Source organism: Eutrigla gurnardus, assembly GCF_963514095.1.
Source record: "Eutrigla gurnardus genome assembly, chromosome: 4".
NCBI classification, from domain to species: Eukaryota; Metazoa; Chordata; class Actinopteri; order Perciformes; family Triglidae; genus Eutrigla; species Eutrigla gurnardus.
In genome coordinates this window covers 21,798,217-21,824,612 of record NC_139918.1, presented here as the reverse complement: position 1 = coordinate 21,824,612, position 26,396 = coordinate 21,798,217, and the positions used below count along the sequence as shown (strand labels likewise).

The window sequence follows — 26,396 nt, the reverse complement described above, 5'->3', positions numbered from 1 at the left end:
AGATCTAAGGGCTTCTCGAGGAAACTCCTAAAGTCTGGAAAACATTTACTTTTGGCCATTGTGGCTTTTTTTTTATTTAACTGGACTATACTATTCGGGCACTTCTCACAGCTCCACCCGACTAATTTATTTGCATTTAGTTTAGCTGTAGCTTCCCCATGGCCATCATTATAAGCTTATTTCTTCCTTTCATATTGTTGTGATATTTTCCTTTGACTCTTTGTAAAAAGATAGTACACTGCGCTGTCTCCTGTAGTCGGGCTGCTTGGGGATGATGCTCCGCTTAATGCTGTTGCACAGAGGTGGTTGTGGGCGGGGCCCTACTCAACTTCCCCGACTCATGATTTGATGAGCGGAGGATTTTCCAGTGTCAGTATCTCGCTGTCGGTTCGGGTTCAGCGTTGGGGCGTTTTGTCCAGCCTCCTAACGGTGCGCAACTCTCAGGGAACCGAGTGGTTTTGCGCTTTTCCCTCCCCTCTCCCCCCCTCTTCTTCATGAAAGCCCTTCAGCATCAGTCTGAGAGCTGGGCTTAAGGGGGAGCGCATCTGAAGGGCCCGCTCTCGCTGTGAGGAAAAACACCCGTAGACTCGCACACATGGCGCTCTAGTATAAGCACACTTTTTGTGGATTGTGGAAGGGACCGAGTTTGATATTTTTTTTTTGTTTTAATTTTTTTTTTAAGTTGCCGCGCGCGCACGTCATGGAGGTGAAAAGGTGGACCGCCAGGTGGAAAACGAAATGGGATTCGACGCTAATCGCCGCGGTCACGTTAATTTTCATTCTGCAAGCTGCCAGTGTCCGAGCAGGTAAGACGCTGCACCGATAAACAGGTCAATGTAGGGGGCAACTTTTTAATGGAGCAGGCTGCCAAACAGCTGGCTCACCAAGTCACTATAGTTAGTCAGTTAACAAGCTGCTAAGTAGAACTTTACCACCTTAAACAAAGGAACATGTTTTATATTCGAGGGGATTTATCTCGTGATGATGACTTATTAGTCTTTTTAAAGTTTTTTTAAAAGTTTTTTTTAATATATTTATTGAGTGACACCAAACTGAGCCCATGTCACACGATTGCACCTGCATCCAAGTTTCCGGTGACTTTAACTCGGGTCTACTGCGTCCCCCACAAAGTGACTATAAAATGAAACTTGAAGCATACAGGTTATACCTGCATGATGTTTGTGTATTTCATTTGGATGGATCCTTGGCACAAACCAACAGACACCCAGGTGTGGTCAGCGAGGAGAGGCCGACTGTCACTGTGGTCTGATACTCTAATTTGCATTCCCCTGGATCATTTTTGGAAGTTTACACGATAAAAAAACCCACAATCTTTGTGTATTTGTGTTCCACTTAACCACTTGGCAGTACTACTGAAAACCCATTTACTTTAACACACTGCATCTGGCATCATAAACAGTAGCCCACAAACAATGTATTACGTTTTCCTGAAATATTAGTGAAGAGCTTAATCGTTGCATCAAATTCACAAAAGGCATAAAATTGGACAAAACATATTTATTTATTTTGGCTAATTGGTTCTAAGCTGCTTTCATATATTTATTGTAGCACAGTGTAACTTTAAACTTAAAGGCTTGTGTTGAATAAAATACACTGGGCACGCAACTGTGGAATTCTGGAAGTGAAATTCATATTCTGGCCTGAAGGATCACCATCTTTCCACATTATCCAGTCTCCCACTAAGTCCAAGAAGGGGCGTTGATGGAAAAAAGAGAAAAAAAAATCTGAAGTATTTGCTTTAAAAACACATATGTGGGTCACATTAACTACTTTTTTCATATTTCCTTTTGTCTAGGAAGGACTGAGAGTCATCCATACCGCAGTGTGGCTTTAGCCAGGATACATTTGTGTGTGTCAAAGTTGGATGCATGTTGCTTTTTAATATTTGTGGTTTTGACATCAGATCGGTTATTATGCAACCTTTCAATATAATGCCTTCCTGTATCAGAGCCAAAAGACTAGTTCTTTTAAAAAATTATGGAAATTTCTAAATGGAAATGTTATTCAGAGACTAATATGCAATAGTTGGTGATTTGTGGAATGTGTCGCTTAAGCCCCACCCCATCTTGAACAATCAGTTTTGCTGCCTATGACTCATAATGAAATCAGTCAGCATAGGGCATATAGCACTGGGGCGCCCCCCAAAATATGGAAAGCTCATAAAAGCGAACACCACAGTGGCACGTCTTGCCCGTTGCCCATCTTCCTTCACCCTGACTGATATTTAAACGGACCATAATTGCATGATGTGCTCGCAAACATTTACAGCCTCTCCACTGCACTGTAATTGCTGCCTCTTGGTGCCAACTCTCAGCAGAAACCAGTGACACAGAAAAGACAGACAAGACATGCCGAGATGCTGCTGCTGCCGCTGCGACCGCAGGGATGCTAAATCAGCGTGTCACAGATTGAAAAGTTAATCACAAGCCTCGACTTAAACATCAAACCTTATATGGCTCAGATGAGTTATGAGTTGGAGAGGATCGGAAATTTTGACTTCACAGCCGAACGCGGCATTTTAACATATGAGGGGTCTCTTCTGGTGAAATTGCTGTAATGATTTTAACAGGTTACTCCTGTCACTGCATGCCTCACCGCCTCAGGGGGAAATCACACTTCTTTGTCATGTGAGTAGCTTGTTAACATGGCAGATAGAATATCACAAGTCCTCGACAGCAGTCGGGGAAAGATGTGTCATTAAAAATCAGAGAGTGGCGATTACTCCTCAGACGAGACTGTGGCTCGTCTGAGGCTGCTTTGGTACCTCGAGCATGAGAGATGCGTCTTCTGCTCTCTCTTGTGGTTTTCATCCTTATCATTAGAATATGATTTATTCCTTTTTAACCATGGAAGAAGGGTGCGTTGAGTGTATGGCACACTGCCTCCTACAAAGCCCGAGAGCGTTTTTAACATCTATGCTTACTCATTTGGGATCTTTAATGGTTTGGGGATATTGCCTGTTTTTCAGGACTTCTGTGAAGTGACGGTTGTGGAAGGAGAGGGGCTGAAGAGTCAGGGGTGCGGGTGGGCGTGAGTGTGTGGTGGGGGTGGGGGGGGTTCCTTGGCCAATTCAGCACATCTGGAATATATGAGGCCTTGAGGTATGCAGTAATGCAGAAAGGCATTCTGAAACTCACAAAGAGACCTTTAGTCCAAGCTTTCTTTCTTTTTTCAAGAACCAGTAGCTCTGTACTTGGGACAATATTCAGAAGAGCCACAGACTATTTTCTTTTTTATGAGGCATTTGGTGCGAGGTTTGAATCTTGGCCTTCGGTACCTGGGTTTTATTCTGTCTGCATTCGAGTCAGATGTGAGTCTGGTACTCTTAAGGACACAACAAACCCCGTGTCTGTTAAACTGCTCTTTTTTGCTGTGTCAGTCATAAAGCCTTTTAACTCTCTAATGATCTCACTCCATTGATCATACTTTGGAACTGAATTTAATAGAAATCAAAAGAACAAAAACCTTCTGATTTGCTTGATTTTCCCCAGAAGTGTAGCTTTCTCGATGCTAATGCTCTTTACAAGTTAAATTCATGAGCTGTGGCATCAGGTGAACTGGACTCGTATCAGGCTTAATTACTCCAGTCCTCTCCATCACTTAAAGAGAAGATCTGCACAACTTCAAGTGAGCTAAAACTCCCGACACGGCCCCTGAGCATGTGCTCGAATCAGGCCAGTTTGATTCACCACTCAAGCTGTTGTTTTTCTGGTCACAGGAGAAGTAGCTACAGGGATGGGGCCTTCTCCGTTTAGGCTCATGTATGTTTTAGTTGGGGAGGGAGGGTGTAGGGAGTGGTGCCAGCGCCATAATGGGTTCAGCATGTGGACTTCTAGCTCCACCCATCAGACCCCCTCCTGGGTACTTAAAGTGAACAGGAACTGCATAATCAGCACTTCCTGGCTTCACGTGCCACATTACTAACAAAAAAACCCAGAAAATGTAAATAAGTGCATATTTTTGTAATAAAATCCTTGAGCTCTTTTTTTTGGGGGTGCTTTCTTGCATTATATACCTTTAAATAATATTCCTACCATCAATGTTAGGTGGGAGTTTTGCAGTTTTTGGTTAATCTACATCTCTTGACCGAGTGTTCTTTCCGTTCCATGCTTTTTTCTGGAGTATTATAAGGCGGATGAGGAGATTTCCTGCAAATGTGAATTTCAAGAAAGTCTTCTGCCTGATCCATTGAAATTATTTTTCCCACAATGCTTTCAAGACGATATCAAACACATGAATCTTAAATTTATTTTCAAGGAAGGGAGATTTCACATTAAGCCTGATATCTCCCATTCCTTAAGGCCTTAACTCCCCATTGCGATTTTAAGCCGACCATGCAGACATTGTTTATCATAGCTGGGCCTTTTGAAAAGAGGACACATCCTGCCTCTTGACTCACTGCAAAGTCATGACATGAATAATGTGTTGTCTGTGCTGGTTTGTGCTGGTTCGTGCTGCCGTGCGTTTTGTAATAGTTAAACAAGAAGCTTGGGGTTGTGCTAATTTTGATTTGAAGTTGAAATTGTATTCTCTTCATTGGACCTCTGTTAACTTTTCATATTTGCTTCTTAGATGGGTTTAAAAAAAAAGGTTTCTGGCCCAGTTTGTAAATGTAAATCTAGTATTAACAGTTCAACAGCACAGAGACCTTATTACATGTGGTGAATCTCAATAAACTACAAGCAAATGCTGGGAATGCTTTTGATCTGAAATCTGTTTTAAGTGAACGCCAACATATAAGTACTTAAATCACCAACTTTCATTTAGAGGTCCCTCTGCAACAAATAAATAATCATAATTTAAAGTGTGACTGTATCTTTTAGGAGGAAGGAATTGCTGTGTATTCAATAGTTGGAGCAATAAAACTCCCTCCCTCACTTTTGTTACTCAGAGATTTTGCCGCCACAGCATTCTGGTTTGATCAATAGCTTATGGTGCTCATGTTAGAAAATGTTTTGTTTTTGTCTTAATATCTCATATTGTTTTACATTTTAGCGTTTACTATCATCCTGTCATTTGTCCAGCAGAGGACAGACAGATTTTTCAGCCATTAAATGTCTCAGTCAGTTTGCATATAAGACACATCTGCAGGAAACATACAGAAAAAAGAAAAATTGTAGGATTTCTATCGAGATTTTTTCTCTCACACTTTTCAGTGTCAACTTAAAAAGTGACCACATCCACTATTTTCTTAGAGCGCAATGTTGCAGAACTGTGTGCATGTGTGTTTGACAGCGAATGGATCACAGTTAACAATTCACACTGAAACAATTTAGTTCAAACCAGGAATTAACAGCCCCCTTCTTATTGGATATTTTAAAGTGCATTCAGCCTCAGGCAGACACGCGTTAAATCTGGAATGACGATGCGCCGCACGTCAACGCTCGCCTTAAAACATACCCTATTAGGCTAAATTCCCTGTAATCGCACTATAACTGGTGACCTGCTGCGGGGAATGGGCGAGATGGGGATTGAAGAGGAAAAGGTTCACAGAATGGGACAGAGACAGAAGTTGTGGGTAATGAGTTGGAGCAGAAATGAGAATTGGTGTTAATAACTGCACTGTACTGCAGTCCAAACCCTGAGTGCCAGGTCCATTGATAGAATAGAGTCTAGTAGTGTTAAGAGACCTGTTAAGCTGCCCCCTTCTGCACTCCCCTTGCTCCCAAGACCCAGTCATCAGCAGCAGTGAGTCTTATCATTCCACAGATGCTGTGGCTTTGGGTGCAGGGGGAGGGGGGGCACTTACGTCTTCTGAATGGTTACCAACATTTTTACTGCTCCCCCGACAAGGTAGCTCATAAACCAACAACTCGTCGAACTGACAGATTTGGCCCACAAGCAAGGGGTGTTAATAGGCGCAAATGTTGACTTATCATCAAAATGCCAGCCTCTATTCGTTTTTCTGTTTGCTGTTGAAATATGCGTACAGAGTACTGTAACATGGCATGCAGCGTTTACAGCATGTGAACTAATACTGCGTCATAGTAGATTTCTGTGTAATTAGTTTAATTTCTTCTTGTTGCAGCCTATAGCGAGTATTTTTAATACGTAATATTTTTTAATGTTCATTTTATTCGAGCAGAGAATGTCTGTGAAAGTCATGTTTTCCAATCTAAACAACAGCGTGTTTTCACATATGCCTTTGGAAGTATGAAAGCATACAAAAATACAAGAAATAAAACTCATAAAAAAAAAACATGTTTTCAGGTGGGAACAAAGACAAAGAGTGTCCCAACCAAATGGGGAACGCTGACTAAGCACTTTTGGACAAATGCACTAATGAGCTTATTAGCTATGCAGATGTAGTATCATTGGGTCATGTTATCAATTCTTTGTTCTGCCCCCAGCTGAACCAGTAGACGTACTGAAGGCTCTGGACTTCCAGAGTTCTCCTGAAGGAGTACGGAAAACAACGGGCTTCTGCACAGTCCGGAGAGGATCCAAACCCGACATCGCTTACAGAGTGGGAAAACAGGCTCAGATCAGCGCTCCAACCAAACAGCTCTTCCCAGGTAACTTCACTGCTTCCTGCCCACACATTACATTTGGCAGCTTTGCCAAATTGGCTGCTCTGAACAAAAGAAAAACAAAAAATAACTAAATTATTACTGTTGATGTAAACTGACGATCACTTCCTCACTGTTCAGTAGTGAATAAACACTATTATCTTACACCTTAAATATATTGGGGCAAATTTCATGAAATTCAAATATCTCACGATGTCTCACCATATTTTGTGATGGGAGCCTTTGCTTATACACAGTGGTGCTTTCACCTCAATGCTAACATCGGCATGGTAACGAGCTCACAATGATGTTAAGAAGGTTTTTTCCATGTTCACTGTCCAAGTTTAGCATTTTAGCATGATATCATTTGCTAATTAGCACTTAACAAAATTTAACACAAAGTACAACTGAGGACAATGGGAGTGTCATGAATTTTGCAGGGATTTGGTCATAAACCAAAGTGTTGGATACATTCAACAGATGGTTTTGTTTGTTGTCTTGAACAACGTAATGGCAAAATATAAATATAATTATGAAACCCATCAACACCTGTCTTCTAAAAAGCAATTCTTTTCTCGAAGATGTGTTGAATGCATTGGTGTTTCAGTATTCTCCAAGAGCCCAAAGGGGATGAGCGATATTTCGGTGAACCAAAACCAACAATGTATTCCATTAAATCATTGAGAGGAATATCTCTTTTGATGTCTTGTGGACTGATCTTGTGAACAAAGTAAATGTCCTTAAGTTTGATTGCCGGTAGACTCCAGTGCGCTGTTTGGCTGAAGGAGTGAAATCTAGCAGGGGTTCTTTTTTATAGTGAGTCTGTATCACCTGATTTAATGTCTACTCCCTGGCTGTTTGTGAGAAATAAAGCCACATTTTTTCATTAGGATTGAGTCCACTTAGAGATACAAACAAAAAAAAAAGCCATTGCGTAACCATTTGGTTCTACACTCACACCTAAGCTAACCCGAAGATTGAATAATGAGCTGTAGGGAACATGACTTCTGTCATTACTCTGGGCTGTAGAAAACCAATGAGCTGGTCACAGTTGAAAATTTATATTTTGTAAATTTTCAATCTTGCCAGTTGCTTTTTTTAACAGCTGAACTATGAAACATACAGCATTTAAGTGAAAATACATTGCGTTATAATAAAACAATAAAATTCACATCCATTGGAGGCCTGGTTCTTTTTTATGGGGCAACGTGTCCTACTTAAAACCAACTTGGCAAGAAAGTGTCTCGAAATATATTAGCTAAGTGCTGTTGAATAAACTGTCCCAGTCTGGTGGGTTTGGCTTGATTCTTGAAAGAAAAGAAAGAAAGAGAAAAAAAAGAAAGAAAAAATGAGATATTAGTACTACATTTCTGTGACTTTTGGCGTAAGCTGCCAGCCCACTTTATATTTTCAGACATTTGAAGACTATAATTAAGCTTTAGAGTTGAGGTGTTGGAGGAGCAATGGAAGCAAGGTGTAAAATTGTCCTCAGTCAAAATTATTTTATTTGATCAGGATTAACTATTTTGACATTCAAACCAGCTATTATGTTTTTAAAAAACTGGGTTTTTTTTGTACTTACTACACCTTGTAAAATTATTGTGGCTACATCATCACCACTGAGTCCTTTCAGGGAATGCCAAGGTCTCTCTCAGCTTCCTTAATAAACACTGCTCCTGGTCCAGTTGTCTAGACGTTGGTGTTTAATGTGAGGAGAGAAAGTCAGAGAGCTAACAAGCTTGCCATTATTCAATTTAGCCATTACAATACAATTGCCCTTGTTGAAGGTAGATTCTGTAAATAACAATACAGAATGTGTCTCGCATTGAATCGTCCACCTGAAATTTGGCGGTCAAAGGTCACTGTGACCTCACATCTGTCAGGTCCATTCTCGTGAATGCAATGTGAATAGAATTTGGCACAAAAGCAAACACACTCAAAGATGAACTGATCAGATTTTGGAGAACGCTGCAGGCAGCAGCCGCTTAACAGGTGGCAATGTGATCGCTCGGGCAACTCCTCCCTGTCAAAGCACATCCACTAAAAGTGCTTGCTTTTGCCACTGATGGACTCAGATTGAAATAAGAAAAGTGCCTCGCAACAGTATAGAAAGGACCCAACAGTGAAATAAAACGCTTTTCTATTTGTTATTGTGTCCAACCAACTCTTGCTTGAAAAACAACTCACATGACACAATAACAAACAGACCGGATCAAGCGTTCACGAGGCACGTCGTCAGTTTCCAAATGTTGTCAGACACGATCTGAACCAGTCGGTGGGAAGAAAAAAGCAGTTTTAGTCAACGTAAATTGATGGTGTGGAATTGCCCTGAGCGGTTACTTTGCAGCGTGTGGAGCAGCTGCCAGCTGTAGAGTTCTCACTGAATGCTGGACCAATTTTCAGAAATTGTTTTCCCAATTACTCACTTAGACACAAAAATGTGTGAAAATAGGGTCCGTGTTGGTAGGACCCTTTTAGTACCTTCTCTGCAACTTCCTCAGACAGTGTTACCATAATAGTATGAATCTAAATTGGAGCAATGCTGTCATAGCCTCTGACAAAAATGTGCAGTTACCTAGATGTTCTAACTAAGTAACCATTGGTCTTTTACCAACACACCAACCCACCTGCCTGCTGCTTGTTAAACCTCCAGGAGGAGTTTTCCCCGAAGATTTCTCCATCCTGTTTACCATCAAGCCAAAGACTGGCCTCCAGTCCTTCCTGCTGTCCGTGTACAACCAGCAAGGCATCCAACAGCTCGGCGTGGAGGTGGGCCGTGCCCCTGTCTTCCTGTACGAGGACCAGCATGGCAAGCCTGCCCCGGAGGAGTACCCCCTGTTCCGCTCCATCAACCTTGCTGACGGCAAGTAAGTGACCGACTGCTTCTCAAGAGGGCTTGGACACGTTGGGTCAGATGTGGGTGGTAGATTTTTATATCCCCTGTTTTTTTTTTGTTTTTTTTTGCTCGCCTTTGTCCCATTTCAGTATTGAATATAAGATATCAAGTATTTTGTGAAGCTTGTGTGAGAGGCTTAAGAGCAAAGAGGCACAGTTTGAGGCTCATCTTGAGCCCTTTATCAAAGCTTCGAGGGTATATTTTATGCTGAACAAAACCAATCTGCTTAATATATTTTCTCAAGCACTCAGTAGTTAACGCTTCTAGCCTTCTCAACAGCTCTGAGGATTTATTGTCATGTTATGTTTGTTCAGTCATTAATGCCATATGGAACAAGTCAGACATTAATGGCAAATAAATCGCTGGCAGCAATTTGATGACAGGCTTTTCTTTTCCAGAGTATTTCCAGCAGTTTTATACACTGATATGCAGTCAGGATCTTCATAAATTGCATAGCTGCCCATTGACGCTGATACAAATCACTGTTAAATGTTGCCATCAATCATTTGCACAAGTGCTAACAGAAACAGTCCCATGCATGGCTGTTTTCTGTAATAGATTATAATGCTGCACAATCATCACATTTATTTACAATTTTGATATCAACCTGATATGTAGCTTGTAGTTGAACTAGGAAAGCTTCTGTATTTATGAGCAAACCCGACAAAATGCATTGATATTAACGGCATTTTTTTATTTTTTTAAAATAATTTGTTAGTTTGTAAAGGCTTTTCTCATTCATTTAGAAATACACTTACTTACTTAAATGCAGAGAGATATTTAGGAAAGTACAATAAATATGTAGTTACAGCAGATGATTAGCTTAGCATAAACATTTACATCAGCCTAAGCTAGGCTAATCAGCTGCTAGCACAGCACAAGAGTGGTTTCTATCCCAGTGCGTTCCCAAAATGTCACAATATTCTTTTAACCCTAGGCTGTGGTCCTTTTCCTGAAAGTATAGACAGGGCCAAAGCATCCTGGTTGTATTTCTGACCTACTTTGCTCACCTGCTGCACAGATGGCATCGCGTCGCTATCAGCGTGGAGAAGAAGAGCGTCACCATCATCGTGGACTGTAAAAAGAAAGTGACCAGGCCTCTCGGCAGAGGTGACCGGGCCGTCATCAACACAGAAGGCATTACTGTGTTTGGCACGAGAATCCTGGATGACGAAGTGTTTGAGGTAAGGCTGCCATATTTCAATCCTGTTAACCTGGTTAAGCTGCAATGTGACGACTACGGCGTGAATGGGTTTCAAGGAACGGTTTGACATTGTGCAGATACACTTGTTTGCTTTTTTTTGTCAAGAGTTGGAGGAGAAGATGGATGCCACACTCATGTTTATGTTTGAAGTGTTTAGCTTGAGTCACGAGGCGATTAGCTTGTGTTAGCATTCTTTATTACATTTATTTTATTATCTTATTTTTATCTATAGAGTAAATTAGGTGCAAAGTGATAAGCTATATGCATCGACAGGACTATTTTTGAACTTAGAAGAGGGTCACGCCTGTCCAGTCTTTATGCTAACCCAAGCTAACTCCAGCTTCATACTTAATACATAGCTATATGAGATGTGTTAACAATCTTCTCATTTAAATGTAGACAAGAAAGTGAACAAGTCCATAAATGCCCCCTGGTTGTATCATTGCAGAGAACTTAAGTAGGATTAATATCAATGGCTACACATATTGTTATTATTGTCTTCATTTCTTGGAGAGATGCAACACATTTCAGCAAAGAGTCTGCTTCATGATGTGTCCATCACCTTCGCAGGATTGGCTTTCACAAATAAAATGCAGTTTGGAGGCAGCATGTAAACCTTGCCTAGATACCTACTATTTCTCCATTCTGCTGTTTGAAAAGGGACTAATCAGTAATTAATACTTAAAGTCCAAATGCCAGACATTTTTTATTTGTCTTTTATTAACATGTGCGTACAGTCAATGGTGAATTTTATTGGCCAGACTAGCAAAATTGGCTTTCTATGCTTGGCAAGAGTCATAGTGGGCAATGTCTGTGGAAAGACTACTTGCACAGCGTGTTGTTGAAAGTGCTTTTATTCCTCTAAACACTGGTTTAGATTTGTTTGTATAGTTTATTATTTTACTTGTCTAATAGGCTTCAGTTGTTTGTATTGGACAGGGTGTTATTTAAGATACATGGATTTTATCATTTTTTTCCTGAGATGATTTGACAGTATTCCCTCAAAAACTCCGCCCACCAGAGCTTGCAATCAGAGGTGTGTGGTAACTGAGGTGGTGATTATAAGGTGTCCTAGCTATGGGTTTAGCAAAGGTAGCTGTGAGATGAGTAGAAAAAGTGAGCTGAATGCTAGCTCCGAAGACAATAGCCTCTCTTTGATGTCTGCATGTGGAATGCTTGCTAAGTAGAACAGCCTGCAAAATGTTTGCCTCCAGGTCAGTCATGAATTTCCACAGAGGAGCCACTTGGATCCCACCCTTCTTCACTGAGTTGTGGCAAGCAGTTTGCATTACTAGATATAGAGTTATAAACGTAAGCACAGGTTTAGGCCAGGATGCAATTAACAAATTACATTTGACATTTGCCATTGTATTAAAAGCACAAACAGCACAACCGTATAATGAGAAGGTAAGAGTGAAAGCCACAGCGATTAGTGTTGGGATTCTAATGAAGGTAATTGGGACTTGAGTGGGGTGGATAAAAGTAGCCTAGCACTTTCACCAAGACTTTTCTATTTTTAATGCTGGTTTAGTACTGGCCATTTGGTTTTTGTGAGTGTTCTTTGTTCAAACATATATTACACTAAATTGTGTTGAATTGTGGAATAATTTGTCTTGTTCATTTTTAAAAATCCAGAGAAGAGAAAATAATTGCTTTTTCTTCAAAGGGTTGTTATTTTTTTGTGGGTTTTTTTTGCATCTTCCAAGGTGGTTTTAATCAGTGTATCACACAATAGCTATGTTGTGGTGGCCCAGCTAGAAATGCAATCATTTTCACTTTGATAAGCCTAGATGTTTTGATTGCAAACTGGCTACTTGTAGGCACACAGCACCGCTAATAGCAAAAACTCTTGCTGGCCTCAAGGGTCTTGGCTCTTTCCTGTATATTCCTATAGATAAAAACAGCTTTGTAAATTAGATGTGAGCCATGTGTTGCGTTGGAGTTTTTTTTGCTTGGATTCTACTTCCATTCTGCAGCTGTTATATGTATACTACAATCAGAAAACCTTGGAGGCTGTGGAACCTTTTGGAACACTGCTGGCTGCAACACTGTATCTACTGTATATAAACACAATGTGAAAATGTGAAACTTCCCCGCAATCAGTTAACTGAGTCCAGTTCTTCCAAGGTCTGGTATATGATGTGTTTATGTTTAAATCTTATCAAGATACATGCTAAATTATGGCTTAATCAAAATGTTTAATTCATTGTGATTCTTGGAACCGTTCGTTTTCACTGTTGGCTGTGAAGTAACTGAGTTCTGCAATGTATAACGAACCAGAGCCTGCCCAAGGCATACAGGCAAATTCTAGGTGCACCATCCATCCAAACGGGTGGAATTGGCTGCAATGCAAGGGTCAGCAGCTAAAATCTTGCCTAGGGAACTAATTTAGTCAGCATTAGCTCTGATAACGAGATACAACACGTTAGTGAGCGTCAGCGTTTTTTTTAAATAGGTATTTTTGCACGGCTTGCTGTTTCCCCCCCTGCATCTTTATGCTCAGCCACCCAAATCCTGACTCAACCTCTACACTTAAGTATTTACACTTAAATGTAAATGTTCATATTTTCATTCCCCAATGCATAAAACAACATAAAAATAAATATAATGTTTCCATTAAAATTCCTGTGGTTATTCATGGTACCAAGTGGATACATCCTAACATGTTCCACGATCCTCTGACGTGTTCTTATGGATCCCACTATAGCTACAGACAAAAATGGAAGTCCATTACTATAAACATAACCTTACAGTCACCCCATCTCAAGGCCTGTACCTAAGCTCCACTGAATGTATCCAAGACCTGGTCTTCTATCTCTTTATCTGAGGAATTGTATATTTTCAACTATGAGAAAATAGATTAAAAAATGATGTCTGTTTAGTACACTAAGCCCTGAGCTTCCTCACTTTGGAGCCTTTCCACACATTGATTACAGAGGATGGCTGTGAGCTTTCACACTAGCACATGGCTACCTTACTGCAGTAGATTGCATAAGCAGGTGTCAAAGTTGGAAGCGCAGGGGAGAGTGAAGGCTTGGGGAAAATATGATCAGTGTGTGCTTGGTTTGAGCTCAGATTGCACGGCTGTTTAAAAGATATGCTCACTGACCAGGTCTCCAAAAGTTCTTCTGCTTCTTTTTTTTTCTTCTTTTAAATAAAAGCCACACGGAATTTCAATCATTGCTCATTTTAATGCAAATCTGTTTAAAAGGATAGGGTGTGTTTTTTTTTGTTCTTTGCTTTATGTCGGTGTATGTGAGTGTGCGTTTACGCGTGTGTTTCTTCATAGGTGCAAGCATGCATGACAGTGTGTGTGTGTGAGGAGGTAGATAGTTTGTTTGTATGTCAATCATCGCTGCATGCTAGATTGTTCCAAAATGCTGTCCCTCAAGCAGGACAGTCTTTGGCAGAGGAATCTAACAAGACTCAGATGGGCTCTAAGCCTTAAAGTGAATCATTGTTGATGGTTGTGTTGGCAGGAAGAGAAACGGTCTGACTGTTTCTCATTTGCCTCAGTCACTTTTCACCCTCCGGTATTTATCACAAAAATCTTCTGGTTAGGTTTATGTAATCGGAATATAGTCATTAATTAATACTTGTGTGAGTGTCGCGGTTACTTAGAAGGTCACCAGTCACGGATATTGTCAACATGTCTTCAAACAGAAGACTATAAAGTGTCTTTGGCAACGTGTGCCTGTATCTGACCTCCTTGTCCCTTGTTTGTGACCCTCATGAACTGGTCTCAGCCCAGCCAGTAAGTAATGGACACAAGGTGCTGATGGAAAGCGCAGAGCAAGGAAAGAGAGAGAGAGAATGTGTAGAAAGGGCAGGCAGACAAGCAAGCAGATGGTTCAAACAGTTCAACAGTTTTGTGAGCTACTGGCAGACGAAAGCTTTAATATTTGAATGGTGCAGGACATTTGTATGCCTCCAGTGCTCGAAAAGAAACGTTATCCTTGTGCTGACCACAAAAGCTGCATTTGATGAAACACTGGGAGGAATCAGGAAAGTATTATGCATTTTTCCTCTTCTCTGCTTCTTGGTTGTTGCCCTTGTACAGTTTTGTAATTCCATCTGTCTATTTGTTCTGTCAAGATGTGCTCCCCTCCCATAGTCTGGAAAAGCAGGTTTTTTAGATGATAAAATAAAGGAAATACTATAGTAAGTTATGGCTACAAAAGATACAAGACGTTTGCACGCCATGCGTTTTCATTGCAGAGGCAGAAACATCTGCAATACACCGTTGATTTGAGCTGCTCTTGAAAAGGTTTCCTTTTGAACCGTTTCTTGGAGAGAAAGTAGTTCCACTGGAAGGTTTTTACAGGAAGGTGGATTGTTGAGTTGGGACGGTATTTTTGGAAAATTCATTCATGTTCAGAATACGAACAATAATCCTTTAAGCCTAGATAAAAACCTGAACGTGTGCTGTCTATAGTAGAAACTCTGTCAAAAGAAAATTGATCACGCAAAAGTATAATTTGCGATCACCCTTTTTCCCCCGCAGCATCTGTTTGTATGCATTTGTGTTTTACTGGGTCAGACTGCAGGTGCGTTAATATGCCACAGCTGTTCCCTGCAGGCAATGTGACCTGCTGCACCTGGACACAGACAGCAACCTTAAGACCACCTAATTATGTGCTATATGTGGTTCTGTAGCCATTAGTGGAAACTACATATCATTTTTAAATAGAGGATGGCTGCAAAGTTGGATTATTTTTTGTTATCGATTAATCTTCCTATTACTTTCTCAATGAATTGGTTTAGGTATAAAATATCAGAAAACGGTCATAAAAGCTCCCGGAGCCCAACACAATGTCTTCAAATGTCTTTAGCGTCAACGGTTCGAAACCCAAAGATAATCAACTTACAATAATGTAAAAGACAACATGGATTAAAACAGTTTGGGTTTTTTTTGCATCAAACTTTACAACAAATCTATTTGTTTTATTTGGCCATATCCAGGTGTAAGCTATTGTAATCAGATTGTCCTGATTATGATTTGTTCACTTACAAGCACATGCAGGTCATGTTATGTTATGGTCAGTACCCGAGTAGCCTTGAGGTTGGTCTCCCTCTGGAAAATTGACACTCTTAATGTTTATGATGATTTAATTTTCTGAGTCAAGTATGGTCTCAATTTTGTGGAGTCAAACACTACATCTTTGTTTATGCCAAATGTAAGCTGGGAAAGCCCCGGTGCCTCCTGTCATTTCTGATCCTGCGCCAACGGGAGCTTTCTGTAACCAATCAGAGTTGCGTCTTGATTTTTCGAGGTCATCCATGTGCTTCATGCTTGTGGATGAGGTAATGCGTGCTCAAAATCAGATGTCAAATCTGATTGTGAGCACACACACACCTATTCTTCTGAAGGGCATTCAGAAGCTCATTTTGACGTTCTATTAAGAATAGATTTCATGGTCCGCTGAGGGCTTTTAATACTGCCCACCACTATTAGGCAATTATCCATCTGCTAGTTGTTTTTTTTTAGTTACTTCTTTTCCTGGTGAGTGTGGTCTGTGTTTTGGGAGGGATACTCTTCACAGCCAAGGTTGCCTACTCCAGGGAGACTCGTGTGGTGTCTGTTTGCTGTTTTAACTTAAAATCATTGTCATACTCTGGGTGAAATGTAGAATCAACGGTGATTCAAGTCTCTTCTGTTGTCTTTGATCAGTCGCTTGTCTTTTTTTTAATGTACTTTTGTGGTTGTTGTGACGGTGTGTCTGATGAAGGCTAACACGTGTTGAGGCGCCTTGCTTTTACAACCAAATACACATTTGCAAGCAGACCCATTAATAGATCGATTGTAGCGTAGCCTAGACGGATGATTTATCCCATTGTGTCTGTGCCAGCGCCGAGTGCTGAGCCAGGGCATCGCTGTAGATCATTCCTGGAATTCTGAGGAGGAACCTCAACCGATGCCTGAGAGATGTGCAAGTCAATCCAGACGGTAACAACAAGCACCGAGATGCAGACGCAAGAGACACGGCTGGGGGGCGAATGAACAAAAAGGCAGACGGAGATTGAGAGTGTGCACTGGCCGAATGACTGTCATTTATTTGAGAATTTCCGCGCGCTGTCGTACTTTTAGTTGTAGTCGGAGGTTCAGGAGGTGCAGGCTGAACTCTTGTGAGCGGACTATTTTTCCATTTCTCTGTTTCCACTGAGTGTAGGTTCAATAACCACAAATTCTGTTTCTTAGAAACGCCCTGCTCCACACACATTCACACCTGCCCTGTGCAACCACAGTTTAGACCGTCGGCCATTGTACGGCTGCCTTGCTCAATGGACAGGAGAGCTGATTAAAACTGCTGGGAATCGATCTGTTGATCACGGATATTTGCTACGGGCCACTGTTATTTTAAAATAAGGAGTGGAAGAGAAATTATTTGAATTCAATGTAGGGTATTTTTTGTTTGCTTTTCAAATTATTTAACATTTTTACTGTAACAATTCTTTCCTTTACAATTCTTCTATTTTTGAGGGTTGGGAGTCAATGGTCATGTATGATGGGAGCATGGGGTTGTGAACAAGTAATGTGTTCCAGAGGTCTAAGCTTGTCCAGATGTTGCCTCCTGTAATTTAATGCAATCTGCATGTATGTGCTTCCTCTTTCGGGGCCACACTGACTGCGGCCTCCTTTCACCTTTACACTATTTTCTCTGTTTCTTTGTCGTCTTTGTTTCTTACTCCGGGTGGATTCTGAAAAAAAAAAAGAGTCAGCTTGGTTACCCATATGGTTGATGGGTATAGATAACATTCTCCACGTCACTGGCATGGCAGTTCCCCGTTTCAAAAATTCCTAAGGAGACGATCATGGAAAATGAGCCTTTGGCTGATGGAAGGGTTGGGAACGGGGATCTAATTTCCTTTTCCAAAAGCTCATGAAAAACAGACAGCCTCAGATAAGTACAGACCTTGGTTATTTATCTGCTGTGTAAGGGGGACTTGCCGTCCCTAATGGCTGAGTGGGGTGACTGTACAATAGTTCTTTTTTAAAAGCTTACAGACTCTCCTAAAGCCTCTATTTGTTCCATAAACGTATATGTAATTAATAGTCAAGAGACTACTGCCTCTGGTACTGTACAACATCTGCCGTGTTGTTTTATTATCACATTTTATTATCACCACATGGGTGGAAAGCTGAGGCAATCGAGTAAGGACGAATAGGTATATACTTCACGGACATTAACATTTGGTTTCTATTTGTAATCATGAAAGAAAAATAAGGAAATGGAGAATGTGAGTGGTCTCTGGAGTTATTTTTATTGGGCGTCAGGGCTTAGGAACGTCACCTTGGTTTTCTGATTGGCAGTTGAAAGCACCTCCAAGGCTTGGATGGGCATGAAATTCAAATTGAATCTTCAGTTAAAGTTTCAAATCCTGTGTTGTTTGTGTGGGCTGATAGCGAGGGAACACTATAGACTACCATTTGTAGAGACCTTACGCCTCGTTCAGAAAGGTAAATCCATGAGTTTGGATTGCCTTGTTTTGTTCTCTTATGTAGCTCTTATTCATGGCGCTGACTGGCTTCACCTCAATAGCAACAGTGGCTATGGCTCCTCTGTGATGAAGTATTTTGAGCAATTGCCAAACCACACTGGAAACTTAATGAAATTGATGGCCATAACATAAACCTATAGTAGATTTATGTGGAGAAACACCGTAGATAAAAGAAAACTGTGACATGGGAATTTAAAACGGGGCCTGCAAAATTTGTTGACATGGCTTCTGCTGTTGACTGACTTGCTTCTTTTCTTCTTCTCTTCCAGGGTGACATCCAGCAGCTGCTGATAGTGGAAGACCCCAGAGCAGCCTATGATTACTGTGAACACTACAGCCCTGACTGTGAAACCCCCAACCACCAAGACACCCCCCAGGCCCAGCAACCTGAGGACGAGGTCAGTGTTTGGAGGGGGGATACAACGGGGCTGGGCGAGGTGGATTTAGAGATCGGGTGGGAGGAGGAATTGTCCGGAGGCAGGGAAGAAGGAAAAAGAGAGTTGGGAGGGAGGGAGGGAGGGAGGAATGGTTTTAGCGTGGAAAGGAAGGAGGGAAATCCTGAGGGGGGGGGGGGGGTAAGTAATTCTTACTTTCTTTGTGTAAGGCAATGAAAACTGGAATCATACTACAAAGTTGTGCATATTTTCAATATTTCAAAAGAAGTTAAAACTTCCTAAGATTCAAGTCTGCAGGTGGCCGTTTCCCATGGCAACCGCTCAATGACATTTGAGGGCTGTTGTTGCTAGGAGACACGCTGTCAAATTTTGTGGTGCGCTATTGAATGGAGACCGCCATAGCCCTGTATAGATTATGAACAAGAACGACACAGATACTGTGTGTCTGTCGCTTTTATAATGCAGGGCTCCCACGCAGAAAGTAGAAGCTGAGCTTGAAATAGAGGTGATATTTTGATATATTTTCAGTCACCCAGTCACTGTCACCCGAAAACAAAAAATCCCATAAATAATGATCTGTGACGTTGAAACATTCTTACAACATTCCTCCAGGCAAAATGACTTTCTATGTCAACTCTAACATCTCTCTTTCTGTGACCTGTGTTTTTGTGGTGGAAACATTCTGATGTATCAAAATATATTGTCGAGCTTTAGCTCGCCTTCTGAAATTCTAATGTTATTGTCACTTGCTCCAAATCAATAGCCTCTTGAGCCAAATCTCTTCATTGGACAGTGCTTTGTGTCAGGGCCTTATCTTTCTTTTTTCATCTTAATTTCTTGTTATTTTGCTGTTTCAAGTCTTTTTTATCAGCTGACATTTTCCTTCAGTATTTCACTAAATAACTGATGAGCTCACACTGGAAACTTTTCCTTTTTCCCTGCCACGAAGTCTGAGCCCACTTTGGAGTGGCCCTGTGATTTATATCACTAACGAGTTCTGCAGACTCTGCCCAGACTCCCAGGGAAATTTAAGCTTTTCCTTCCCCAGCTAGACTCTCAGTACCTGGAAAAGTAGACTTTACATCCCTGGTTCAAGAAAAAAAAAGAAAAAAAAAAATCAGGAGCCGGTTCTGTATGTGAAAATATTGGCTGTAGAGTGGGTACCGTCTCCCGGAAAATATTGCTTCATCAACACGTTGCTCTTCAGCGCCAAGACAGGGAGCTTGTCAATTCTAAATAGACAGCAGGGAGCAGTTTGGTTTCAAGAACATTGTAAATGTGGTTTATTCATTGCTGGTTTCTTTTCAGCTATAATAGGAATCATTTTTCCTACATTCCAAACTCCTGTAAAACTGAAAAAAACATTTAATCAGGAGGACAAATCATTGTCTTAGACCTCTTCAGTTCTACAAAAGTGCAGCGCTTTGACCTTAGCCTGTAGAGACGCTCCGTGACCTGAGGTACGCCACCTTTGCGGTCGTCAGCCACATGTCTGCAGCTGGCTTAAAGAGGAAGAGGGGGAGCAATGCAGGAGGATAGGGGGGGGACTTTTTTCATGAGTGCATTTCAGTATTTACGCCTTTCATCCGAGCCTGTGGTGACGGCCTTCAGCTCAGCCAAACACTTCACCGCCATAAATCTTTAGAAATCCCTCCTTCCTTCTCCGTCTCTCTCTGTCTTTCTCTCCCTGACCCTCTCCGTCTCTCATCTCAGTCAGTCTGGCTGCTCTGGCCAAGGCTTTCTCCTGTGTGACCTCTCTCCCTCTCTGGGCCACTTAATGGAGGCCAGACCAATATGGCAGCAGGCCGTGGAGCTTGTATTATTTTTATGAGCTCAGCAGTCGCCCAGGGATTAATATTTATCCCATCGCTGATAGAGCGCATATCAGGGGCTCGTCTGTTAACTTAATCTACCTTCTTCTTCTAAAAAAATAAGAAATTGGTGGTAGAAATTAAAAGAAAAGAGCAGATCAGGAGGAACCTTATGTTTTTGATTTTGGGCTAATGTGGCTAAATTGCATGATATTATAATGGCTGTGGACAATGAGCCAATAAATGCTCATCGACATCCGTGATTCTCAGGAAATAGTTTGGACATTTGTATTAGCTTTCTTGCCAAGAGTTGGATGAAAAGATCAATACCACTCACATACCACTGGCTAATGTGAACCTGCTTCCATGAGACGCTTAGCCTAGCTTAGCAAAATGACTGGAAGCAGCTCACTTTGTAAAACCTCAACTTGAAGTTTTCACTTTTTGTACGGCTTGAACAAATGATGACTCAGCTTTAGAGAAGCTGGTCAGAAGGCTAGCCATCTGTCCTGCTTTCAGTCAAGCTAAAATAACTGTCTCCTGGCTCCATTTTCATAATGAATGGCCACAAATGAGCGGTATCTTCTTCTCATCTAACCCAAGTGAAAGTTATTTTCAACTACTTTTTTAAAGTAAGCCACTACTGCTTGAATTAATTCTCAAATGGGGAAACATTTTTTTTAATTTTGTTTAGATCCAAAAAGAAATGTGTGAGGTAACGCATGCTGCTTTCCCAGAGATGGAGCATCAGTGGTTTTCATTTTGTGTGCTCCCCATAATTTAGCAACAACGCAGTGAATCGGGACAGCTCTCTGTTTTTGAGGGCCCATTAATGAGAACCCAGGGCCATAGTTGGCATCCAGAATTAAGCAGTAGAGGCAGATACGTTTTCACTGGCTTCACATTAACTCTCTAACATCCTGTTGGAAGCAAACAAGAATCTTAATTGCTGTTTGCTTTATTACAGACATGATCCTTCCAGTCATGTTCATCTCGAGGGGTTCTTGGGTGGAAAGGGAAACGAGGCTTACTGCTTAAAAAAATCTTCAGTTTTCTCACATGGATGTCATCATTCTTTTTAACTACATTTGAACATGTTCTTTCCAAAATAGCATGATGACAAATCATCTTTTAGTAAATCACCGTTTTAAGCATTTTTTTAAACTGTTTTTAAAAAAATGATCAGCTCTTACACGTCATGTAAATAATGTGCCACGTGTCTCCGAGACATTGCGCCACATAATTTACATGATTGCGCTAATTAATTCACTGCACCCCCTTTCCCCCTTTTTCCTTACAGTACACTAACTATGATTATGGTGAGTTCTATGACTACAATGAAGGAGAGGTAACCACTGACGCTCCCCCAACTGAAGCAGCCAAGACTGAGGTAACACTTATTCAGATACGGTTATCATGGCTGTTTTCCAAGAACAACACAACTACATGCACTCTTGTCCACCTCTCCATTGAATATTTAATCCTCTCTTTTATTCTCTCTTTCTCCATTTTCTACTTCCTACCTTATCAGCATATCTTGATATCTGCCATATGTTTTATTTGATAATTTTAATTTGTTCATATTCTACACATCTGACATGTATCATGACTATTAAAACTTGAATTTGCTCCCCAAATGTATAGACAATAATCACCCTTGGATTGGTACTGTGTGGGAAGATGTGGACATTAAATAGATATTTGCATCACAGAAGCTCTGAGAATATGACCTGAAATTGAATTGACCTGTCTCAGATATGTTAAGCTTTCCCTGTGTGCTGTTCTTGTCTGATTTCAGACGAATGAGGGTGGAGACTACTACCCGGGTGAGTATGACTACGCCACCACAGTGGATGGAAGTCAGCCTGAAACCCCCACTGAGACTACGGGACAAGGCCAGGTATTTTTCACAACCTCATTTTGGTATTATAATGTGGAAGTATTTGTATTCTTGACATTCGTGATCAAACCATTACGGTGGAAACTCCCCTTTGCGTGACTAACTTTGATCATCTCGATTTCTATTGATGTCATTACTTTTCTACTTAACTTAAAATGAAATTTAAGCAAAACTGCAACAAAGCATATCTTTTCATGAGCGTCTTTGGAGGTTGAAACCCGACGGGCTTCACTGAGATCAAACTGCTCACCCTGCTCCTTGATTTCCACGAGAAAATGCCGCCATCAAACAGAGTCGGGATTAAGGCGGAAGCAGGAAAACGTTGTCATTTAATGAACCGTGACCAATGGAAAAATCAGTAGACAGACGCATCCCCTATGTTTCTGCCATCCCCTGAATTTGGCAGATCCTGTCTTAATTTGTGCTAAACCATCACATAAAACACGACATAATGAGGAACATTTGGCGGTTAAACTAAAACAATGTGGCTGTGTGCTCAGCCGGCCAAATGTCTGCCGATTGCATTGTGATGCACCTCGAGGTGGATAAGGCAGCTTCAGTCAGCCTGATTGATTTAAGATGACGGCAGAGGCTAACCACAGAAACTAAACATGTTGGACCACTGTCTGATTAATGAGGATGCACTAGACCACTTCGAGACAGTGTCATATAGTCATATTGCCCATAAACCATACACAATATACACCATACTACTGGATACCTTTAACATAAGTGTGTTGCCAGTGGATGGCTAAAGCACTGAACCTGGCAATCATGCCATGGTCTAATATCTGAACATACAACTGGACCTTTGAGGAGGCACTGGGTGTCTCTTTGTATTATTGTTTAAGTCTCACCTAGATGTAGCCATTGATGTACTTTTTCGTAATTATATACAATAAAATCTCCAATCTAGGGAAATGGACTGTTGAACTAAAAGTTGGGGTTTGAGCCATGTTTAAGTCCGCTCGAGGAATCAGATTCCTTTACGGTTTACAGCATGGAAGCACTCTCACAGAATGATTTACCTCTAATATTTCTCACTGCAAGATCTGGGAATATGATAACATCCTACAAAGTGAATTTCTGCAAAGGGCTCGAATGAAAGTTGATTTACAAAGATCACAAAAGCATTAACTTTGAACTGACAAGAGACGCTTACAAAAGCGCATTTGCATGAGAGGCTTGGATATTTTCTCTACATTCTCACTCGAGACACTGAAGATATTTGATGTCTACGGATGTGTTTTGATGGTAACACTGATTGACGTCTTTCAAAAATCTGATTTACAGGTTAAAGCTTGTAAATCAAAGTACAATAACGTTTCCAAAGTGCCTCACATTGGTGCAAGACAGATTCTTAGACGTAGAAATGCCTTGCTCTTAGTCTTCTTATCTCTTTTCTTTAGCAGCTCTGATCTTCACTTCACTGGGACTGTAATAGTTCTTGAATAAATGTTTGTGTAAACATTTGCATTGGACCTTTTTGCCTAAGATTGAAGTATTTTAGATTACACTGTCTAAATGATCTCACCAGTCTGTCATACTTCCTGTCATTTTACTGCATGAATGTATTTTACAGTACCATAGTCTTGATCATATTGTATCATATTTTACTTTTTAAAAACATCAATGTGTCGATCTTTGGGACACCTTCATCCCTATTGCTTTGCAGAGAAACATTCCTGATATAAATTATGATTATAGAGGTTAATGGTAATAAGTTTCACATATGTTGAGGGTTGTCCCAAATGAGCTCCATGCATGTGTGCACAACTAAGTCGAAGCTTCTTTAGAGGAGTTTCAACTTAGTTGGTATCCAGTAATTTCAGTGTAGTTAAGTTCTGATTACTAATGCTTTGACTATGAATCCTGTTATGAAAAAACATGTGAATCATTGAAGCTGTTCACATGGTTTCATTTCACTAACCAAACCTCCATGTTCCCTACCCTCTGATCAACCCCTGCCCCCTCTTTGCGATTGCCTGGATTGATCCCAGAGCTACGACGGGGAAATCGTGGAGGATTACATCACCGGTGTGGAACAGGTCGGGGTGGATCCCACCGTTGGCGTGGAAACCGCTGCCCCAGTGGATCCCAATGAGAAGGTGGACCCTGCCCCTGACGCGTATGAGTTCAAGGAGTACGACCTGAAGGAATACGACCACAAAGAGGTTTTAGAGAAGCCATACGAATACGGCGATTATGGCGATTACGGTCCCACTGAAGTCAAGCCCACATCTGCAGCGTATGAGGACGAGTTTGGTCCTGGCGTTCCAGCGGAGGTAGACATCAGAGAGAGCAATGTAAGTGATGGAGTGGTTAGGCGTGATGGTGGGAGGGATTTGGGGGGGGGTCGGAAGCGGTGGCCAGGAATGTGGAAAGACTGAGAAGATACTGGTGACAATTGTTTTGATGGGGTGTTTTGCGGTGCCCTTTTGTTTGTTGTTTCTAATGGTATCGGGTTATAGCTCGGAGCATTCTGCATGCATAAACATCGAACACAAATCCTCCAGCAAGCACAAACACACGCCTTGTCTTTCTAAGTTTCTTCCAGATAAACAGATGTCGACCCCGCTGTCAGTTCAGACTCACCCTCTGTAACCTTTGGTCTCGGTGACCTTTGCTGTTTATCAAAGACAAGCTCTTCCCTGGTTATCACACCACTGCTGGGATTAACTGATGACCAACAAAGTATTTGCGCGTGTTTATTCATGAAATCCATCTAGATCAATATTTAAAACCAGACAGAACTCTCTGCTGAGCCAGTGACTGCTTGTTTCTATTCCCCCCCGACGCTGCCGCGTCTCAAGATCCCGATTTTCAGAGGCAGGAAGTGACACAGTCCATGTCTGTATTTTGGCTTGGGATCTGTCTGCCTTGGGTTAATCTGCGCGACTCTATTAGTGCTTTCTATTCTACGATCTCAGGACACCGCAGCCCAATAAAGCCCATAAATGCCAAAAAGGAAAGCTAAACTGTACAATTGAGTGTTTTTTTTGTTTTTTTTTGGAAAGACCGCTGTAGGTGGTTTGGGAATTCTTCTCATGTGAAGTCATTGTATGGATAGTGTCAGGTAACAACCTCTGCATTCGTGCACAGTTGGGGTCTTTTTTTGTTGCAGTTCCTGGCTTTAAGGAAGCTTAATAAATAGGAGTCAGACCAAAGTCTTAATTATAGCTTCTTGCAAAAATGATTCGTTGGGTTTATTTTACCAACAGGCACAGGAAAAAAAAACAAAAAAAAGTTTGCCTGGAGAACTAGCTAAATCCTTTAAAAGCATGCAGAACACTAATCAACAGTTTGAGCTTTTGTAGATATTTTGAGTATCTTCTACACAAGAGGAGACACCCAACCGGGCTGGGCATCTACTGCTGCCTCAGTATTTCCATTTTTGGTCGTTGGTGCCCTACCCTTACATGTGAATGTCTGGCCTGCTGCTGTGTAAAATGCTCACCTGGTCTGTCTTCTGTCTGTAGGTGGCTGGAGGTCAAAGTTACCTGGGAGAGAAAGGAGAGAAGGGCGACCGTGCTGTTATTGAGCCAGTAAGTAGTGTACTACTGTGATTTATGTTGCATAATAAACCTCACTTTTGTGTACCAAGTCGAATGTTAAAAATCAAATTCACATTGGCCTGTTGTGTCTATAAGACAGTTTGTGATTTGTTTCTAATAAGCTAGCCACCTTTTATCCTGTAAGTGAAAGCTAATTTGATAGGCTAGGGTAATCTAATGTATTTAGCTGCCTAGCTAGTTGCTAAAGAGCTAGCAACATAGCTAATATATGCTAGCTATTTTATCTTACTGTCTGTTGCTTGGTTCCTCTGTTATTCTAGCCAACCAAACGCTCAGATGAGTGGCATATCTCAAAACCAGTGTTGACTGGCTTTCTTTTAAACTGACTTTCCACACTGACTTTCCACACTGATTTATATGTCTATAAAAGTCCTAAATCTAAATCATATTCTCTGAATATTTTCCGGGGAATATACTTTTATCTGTTCTGTGAAAGACCAGACATCCGTTTGATATCTGGTTGACATCACGTGTATGTTTATTCACTTCAGTTTTAAAGCACTTTAAAGTTTATTTCCCTCACGACCAAGACGTCCCTCCTGATGAGGTTCATCACACATCTTTGGTCATAGACAAAACAACTGC

The 26,396-nt window shown here is 41.2% G+C and overlaps 1 protein-coding gene across 4 annotated transcripts in view; it reads left to right on the top strand.

Annotated features, from left to right (window-relative positions):
* Positions 1-533: 533 nt before the first annotated feature.
* Positions 534-26,396, top strand: part of LOC311012872 (collagen alpha-1(XI) chain-like) — a 74,120-nt gene continuing 48,257 nt past the window's right edge. For 3 of the 4 annotated variants that reach the window (XM_084008649.1, XM_084008648.1, XM_084008647.1), the window contains exons 1-9: positions 534-806; positions 6,372-6,536; positions 9,184-9,397; positions 10,448-10,610; positions 18,400-18,528; positions 21,637-21,726; positions 22,135-22,236; positions 24,237-24,542; positions 25,716-25,781. In XM_084008649.1, the coding sequence (XP_083864775.1) occupies positions 701-806; positions 6,372-6,536; positions 9,184-9,397; positions 10,448-10,610; positions 18,400-18,528; positions 21,637-21,726; positions 22,135-22,236; positions 24,237-24,542; positions 25,716-25,781 (1,341 nt within the window). In that variant the 5' untranslated portion in view covers positions 534-700. The remainder of the gene's footprint in view (positions 807-6,371; positions 6,537-9,183; positions 9,398-10,447; positions 10,611-18,399; positions 18,529-21,636; positions 21,727-22,134; positions 22,237-24,236; positions 24,543-25,715; positions 25,782-26,396) is intronic. The other variant, XM_084008650.1, reaches the window with a different exon arrangement.